Raw genomic sequence first — 7,245 nt, forward strand, 5'->3', positions numbered from 1 at the left:
CAACCAACCAACCAACCAACCAACCAACCAACCAACCAACCAACCAACAAATATCCTTATTATATTCCTGAGCACTATTTTAATGCTTGGTTTAAATTTTTCAATGGTCAAAAAGAAAGAAAAAAAAACATAACAGTGCATTTAAAATTACTGATTTAAAACAAAATGTGAATGGCTTAAGGGGCACATAAAAATAAGAAATATAGAATCCACCACTTTTAGGATGGATCACTTATATCCCCAGGTAAAGGTACTAGTTTATTGACTGTAGCTATGCAGAGCCCTTCATTTCTAGCCAGCCTCTGTGGAAAGACAGAAATCAAACTGACTATGTAACACTCTAATGCTAATTTCCCATTACTTGCGTTCAAGCCCTTGTTCATCCCCTTACTTGTGATTTTATACTTTGTGTTTAATTCACAAGCACCCCTCTTAGAAATGAAGGCTGTGGATCAACACATTTCCATCACTTTCTATAAGCTTAATCCTTCTCACAAAGTATTTGTCTTGAGCCAACCAGTGAGGAACAAAAAGTTAATGATCTTTCCACCTGGTTAACTATTTAACACTATATAATTTTATTTTTAAAAGCATTAGTGTTCTTGGAAAGTTTTACTTACATTATTTTAAAGGTTTTTTCTTTGTTTTTACTATCCACACGCAAAATTAATAAGCAAAGATAACAGGTAGTGTAGTTTCTCAGCAAACTAATTTTTCATATACTTGTTAGTCACTTATTGCCATGATTTATGACACAAAAAATTGCAGTTTCAACGGCATCTCTCCCATGAAAAGTAGCTGTCAAGTAACTGGTAGCAGGAAATATGGTGGGATTTTTAAACATATAATCTAAAAAATGGTATGGGTATTCATTAAATACTCTCTAAGGCAATGGCTTTGTTAGGGTTTCTCTGTGTTCACTTTTTTACTATAGGAGTATTTTTGAATCATGTAATTCTATTTTAAGCATCATTGTTTATTTTATTTTTCAAAACCAACATGGAACTAAGTTAAATAAAACTTCCATTTCACTACTATCTGTGTAGAATTTTTGATTATGGGAAGAGGAAGTTAACATATAAGTTTTAAAATATAGACATATCCAGTTTTAAATCCCTGACCCATGAATAAAATGATAGGGTGAGAACACAGTTGTGTCATTTCTGTGAAATTCCTTTCTTTAGCCCATAGTATGGCAGATCTCACAGTATGTATTTAGAATATTGATCTAAGAATTGCAAGAAACAATGCAGGTCTTAATGCTTGGTGAATGGCTCATGCTGGTCTGTACTGTCATTGTGTTACCTAAAATAAGGAAGCATTATGTGTTGCCATTAAATTATTATGCAATAGTTAGATGCCTTTATGCCTGGCTGAACTCTGTATTTCAGGTTTATGTCATTAGTTCTTCAGATCAGAGTTGACTACCACATATGAGAAGTCTGACAACTATTCTTTTTACCATATGAGCCTTAACAAGGACCTAGGAAGGCACCCTTTATAATTGCTTCAGCGATCTCTCCCTGAGGATAGTAGGTAGCAAGCAAAACTATAAATTTCAATACCTTGCTCTAAAAAAAAATGAGATTCTATTTGTAGAAAGAGAATAATCACCAATCAGAGTCCCTATGAACACTCAGAAAAGGAATTGTGGGAAGCAAAAGTGGGAAGGAAGGGTTTTTTTTTTTTTATGCTGAATTTTCCAGTTGTACTAACTTGTGGTGGAACAACAACACCTCACGTCTGAGGTGCAGAAGAGGAGACTCATCCAGAAGGGGCACATTCATGAACTGGCAATACTATTGGTTTTTCGCAAAGAGAAAAAAAAAGAAAGAAATGCAGAATGCTATTCCTATTGAGTTTGCCATCTGCCTCAAGGGCTCTCAGACTCATGAAGAGGTTAAATCCAGCATGGTTTCACACATAGGGACATCTAAGAAGTAATTTGTAAAAAGGATCAAAAACACACATTTTATTTTTCACCAAAGTGAAGTGATTTCCATAAAATTCTGAATATAAATTTAATTCATGCTATGGAAGATTTCACTTCTTCATAGTCCTTGTGATTTCATCAAATAAGTATAAACTGTTTGTTTGTTTCAGGTGCAAGTGTCAAATCCAGAGTATTGTACATGCCAAGAGCTCAAGCATAGAGCTCCAACTTCAATAACCAGATACTCCCTCCCCAGTTTGGGGTGGTATTTTACTAAATCTAAAATTATTTCTGATTTAACTATTGTTCATCAGTCAATTCTTTGACAGTTGCTTACATATATATAATATGCTCATTGCATTCCTCCCTGTTCCCTCTCTTATCCCTTTCCCACGCCTCCTCCCACTAAGACTATATTCCATTTTCAAATCTTTTAAGACCTTTTGGGTTTAGTTTGTGACTGATTGGATTTAACCAGGCCTACTTCCATGGGGATAGATATAAGCAAGAATAACCTATCATTGGTTACATCAATAAAGAAAATAATGTCCTCTCCTCTAGCATCCCTCAAACACCATTAGTTCTCTCTTGTGGGATGAAGCATGATGAGCTCCTCCCCACTGATGACTGAAAATTTACGTGCTCAGTCCTATTCAGGCTCTGTGCAGCTAAGTCCTATAAGCCAAGGAGTGTCTCAGTCATGTCATGCCCACAGAACAGTGTCTCACAGGTTTGCTTCCTGTAGTCCAGCTCAGGAAGACTATATGTGAACTTTATTTGGATTTTGTGACTGTTGTTGTTTTGAGACACTAGCCTTTAAAAATGCTGTTTATTCCCCTGAAAATCAATTGGAAGAGCAGTTAGAGGTCTAGATGAGTTTATAAGGAGACTGGTATCTCTAAAGAGCTTAAATTTCATTTTGTTACAATTTGAAGTTTGCTTTTAAATACAAAATAAGTTTCAGTTAAGTAAATGACAAATGCAAATCCCACAAAGGACAAAATCCCTCATACATTAGACACCAAATAATGAAGCGCCACATTCAAAAGAGAACTAGGAAAATACTCCTGTTGAGAGGATGACATAAACTCCATTTTTGTCTTCATTTTAGGACCACTTCTGACTATAAAAGAAAAGTCATCAGTCCCAGGAATTAGGCCATAGGTCACCAATTCCAGGAATAAGACCATAAAATCTGCTTCCCAAGGAACAGCCTGGGAACAACCACAAGAACAGGAAAACATCTTGTCTCGGGATAGGGCATTTATGCTGGGTGGCCTTATATCATTCTGTAGTTAAATGTTCATGGCACAGACCACCTGGATGCAAGCCATTGTAACTTTTCCAATACCTACCAATGTGGTTTTAGATTACCTAACCCTTGCTAGAATTCCCCTAGTTTCCTATAAAAAAGCCTGTGTGCCTTTGTCTGGGGTCGCCATTTTATAAAATGGTTTGACCCCTGAATGCAGTTTTTCTCAAAATAAAGCACTTTTGCCAATTGTATATATGAGTGGCCATCTCGGTGTGGTGATTTCAGACTTAAAACTGTGAGAATTATAAGTTTTATACAAGATTCTATCATTTCTATTCTATTCAAGTATAAGAATAACACTGTGGTTATTTGCTGCATGGGTCTTCCTAGGCTTCTTTTTACACCTCATTATAGCGTGATCCAAAGTTAGCGAGTCAGTTCAGGTTTTCAGTGAAACATGAACCACACAGCCATACATGATTCAGATAGATGAGGTCTTTGACATTCGGGTCAAGTCTTTTCCATCAGCGCTGGGGTACTTGAGCAAAACTCCTATGTAAAGACACAGCAGTGGCTGCTAGAGTATGCTTTAAAAAAAGATTTTTTGGAATGGTAACTATTCTTAAAACATTCTTAACATACATACCCACACACATGCACACACACAAATACACACAAATATACACGCATACACATAAACACACACTTTCTTTTAACTGCTGATTTAACTTGTTAAAAAGTCATGGTTTTTGAATTAGGTCTCATTAATATTAATATTTACTTTGTTGTTTTGTCCCCAAACTCAGTCACTCTGTTATGTTAAATTAAAACTCTGATGGAAACATCCAGTTAGTAATCAGGAAGGAAATGCATTCATATGTCACATTTAATTGTTGGCTCAATGTAATCATACCTTGATCATACTTATGAACAGCTCAGTCCTTTGTAATATATTTTTGGAACCAGAGTGTCTATTATTAGTACTTATTAATTACTTGAATAAGAGAAAATGAATACTCTCCATTCAAATGTCCAAAGGGGCCTCCTCTTGTTGAAAAAGATGAGAAAGGAAACAGTGAAATGAGAGAACTTAGATAAACGCTTATAAAAGGAGGCTCTGTAATTTCAGCGTGCTACTGCACTTCATGTTCCCATGTCCCAGCTAATGAAACTTCATCAAGTTCATGGTCCACAGAAGCTGCTCCTTGTGAGGAATGAGGTTTCTTCTAGCCCGGTCAGAACGCTGTTCTCCCTGCCAGAGCCTCAGAATGTTCTGCAGTATCCTTAGCCAAGATCCTACCTTAATGAGTACCTGAATGGACCCTGTGGCTTTTGCAGATATGAAATACCAGAAGCTCATGGTGCAGGCAGTGCTGGATTCTTGCCACACAGCACTCTTAAAGTGGGCTTTGTCACCACGAAGGCCCACTGGCGTGGCCTCCAGATACATGAAGTGACCTAGGAATAAGAAGAGGATTTAAATATAACGAGAAGAACAATGAGGGGCTATATTCTAGCTTTTTCATCTTAGTTGAGTTTTTTATTATTATTTTTATATTTAAAGCGATCTAGCTGCCAACGGCATTTTCATCTGAAATGGTGACTAAATCTAATAGCTTTGTCTCTATCTCACTGGCAGAACAATTCCCAACTGTGTGTGCTTTTAGCAAAGTGCTTCACAGTACACAGACTAAATGATCTGACAGGATATTTATGCCATCACAGCAACAAGATAGTCATAGGAATCATTTAATGGATTCCACAAACTACCTAGCTTTTATAAGGGGGTACAGAGATTTCCATGAAATAAAAATGAGAAACTATCCAGTCACTAGTTAAATAGGTAAATAAAATACTAGTAGTTTTAATATGTAACATGAGGGGGAAGCTATTGAGTTTTATTCCCATTATGAAAATATGTAAAGCATACTATGTATGTCAGATGAGAGTTTAGTTCTTTAATCCTATGGCCTAACTTATCAAATCTGTTTTACATGCCAGAGAAATCTCACTATTAGATACCACTCTGCTATTTTATGCTACTCAGGACTTGAGTCCTATTGTTAACCTATTAAAGTCCCTTGCTTCTTGAGTGTTGTATCTGACACTAGACTACTCTAAAAAATTGTCCATGGTAACACTCTTACAAATGTAGTCTTATAGTTCTATCTTCACATTGTCTCAATAATTTTAAATCTCTTTACCTATAGTCTTCATTGCATTATGTCTCAAAACTTCTGTTATGTACACTGTACTGTTTCCATTTGAAAAACCGAGCTTTTGAAAAATCAAGTGATTTGCAAATGATGAAAGGAGAGTCCAAGTTCAGGGTAATCGATTACTGATGAGTATGTTCCACTTAGGAAAGCTGTCAGTCAGTTGTAAGAAAGTATGATCATTTAACTGCAAGTACCAAAACTGTGATTAACTATAGATTTTAACTTATTAAGGGTTGATTTTCCTCTGTTACCTCCCAGCTGTTGATCCAATTACTTATTCTTATCATGACCAGTGTTTGAAAATACATGTTCTGTTGAAAATAACTAAAGTTGATGCTATTAAAGTGGAGCCTAGTCAATATAACTGGGATCTAATAAAAAATAAACTATGGAAAATACTATGCCATATGAAAGAGCTGATGTGAAGATACAGAGGAAATCATCTGTAAGTGAGGAACTTGTGAGAACACCAGAACTAAGGCAGAGACATGGAAGATGGCCTCCTTCCCCACAACCCTCAGAAGAAACCAGTGTTGCCACGTGCTTCATCTGGGATTTCTGACTTCCAAAACCCAGGCAGTATTAACGTTGCCAGTTTCAGCTCCCTGTTCTGGTGCATTGGTACAGTTGTCCTAGGATACGAACACACATGCTAACATACTTGGTTGAACAGCAATCTCACTGCTATGGTCTTTTCAACTGCTGCTGACAATGAAGTGGCCTGAATGAACACTGTCCATACGGACTGCAACAACACTCTAATAACTCACCGTGTTCGTTTCCAAGTGTGTGGTCCTTGGGGGGTCGTTGGCTTTGATGAGATGCAATTCCTGAAACCCAATCAGAGTTTTCAGCTAGGGAGTTCTTCCAGCCACACCAGCCTTCCTCAAAAGTGCAGGAGCCACCACACTCCTTTTCATCCGTGTTATCCCCACAGTCATCCACAAAGTTACAGCTCTGCTCTGCACTGTAGCATTGGCCATTCTGACATTCCTCATAGCCATGTGGGCAAAAGCCTGAAATAAAACAAAAAATGATTGTTCCAGATTTTTAAGAGTAGTCTAAATTATTCATAATGTACAAAAGACTACAGTTTTCTTAAGAATTTGATGTATCTGACCCCATTTCATTTCTCTACTTTGCTCCAGAAGTCAGTTTTATTACCAGATAAAAAATGTGTATGAAATTTCATAAGAAAAATCCACTTTGTACATTGGCCTTAAATTTGATCTCTGACATTACAATATAAAATCAAAACTACCATCTCCTCCAACTTTTGTTATGTTCTGTTGTACTTGGTAGTATTGATCTTTATTTGCTTATTGGTTTGTTTGTTTGATTTTTGAGGCAGAGTCTTACTCTGTAGTCTAACACGGAAATCATTGTGTTTCCCAGGCTGACCTGCAAAATTCAAAGCACTCCTCAGGCCCCAGAATCTTGAGTGCTAGGATTACCAGCAGGAAGCGCGACACTTGTCTCTTCAACAGAACTTCTCTCCATGGGTTAATTTCTGATTTTTTTTCTTGTTTGCAGTAATGAATTAAATAGCTTTTGTTTGGTTTATTTTAGTAGATTGGAGATAAAACAAACATTTTAATATTTAAATTATTGAACTCAACTATAAACCATAATGCCAAACCACTTCCAGGGTACAAAAAAAAAATTATTGATATTAACTTTCTCACTTATAGGTGAGAAAATTAAAGGTTACAGATGCTAAAGGATTCAAGAATTTTTCACAAAGAGAGTTGCTAATTAAATGAACCTGTCAAGTGTTCCACATTATGGGTGGGTTTTGTTTGTTTGTTTGTTTGAGTTTGAGTGTGTTTGTGAATGTA

At 36.5% G+C, this 7,245-nt stretch overlaps 1 protein-coding gene across 4 annotated transcripts in view; it reads right to left on the bottom strand.

The window, feature by feature from the left end:
- Malrd1 (MAM and LDL receptor class A domain containing 1) overlaps positions 1-7,245 on the bottom strand; it is a 698,598-nt gene that overhangs the window by 302,934 nt on the left and 388,419 nt on the right. For 3 of the 4 annotated variants that reach the window (XM_055593928.1, XM_055593930.1, XM_055593927.1), the window contains exons 26-27: positions 6,178-6,423; positions 4,489-4,646 (exon numbers count right to left, since the gene is read on the bottom strand). In XM_055593928.1, the coding sequence (XP_055449903.1) occupies positions 4,489-4,646; positions 6,178-6,423 (404 nt within the window). The remainder of the gene's footprint in view (positions 1-4,488; positions 4,647-6,177; positions 6,424-7,245) is intronic. The other variant, XM_055593929.1, reaches the window with a different exon arrangement.

The sequence above is a fragment of the Psammomys obesus genome, unplaced genomic scaffold, assembly GCF_907164565.1.
Source record: "Psammomys obesus unplaced genomic scaffold, mPsaObe1.curated_primary_1811, whole genome shotgun sequence".
Taxonomy (NCBI): domain Eukaryota; kingdom Metazoa; phylum Chordata; class Mammalia; order Rodentia; family Muridae; genus Psammomys; species Psammomys obesus.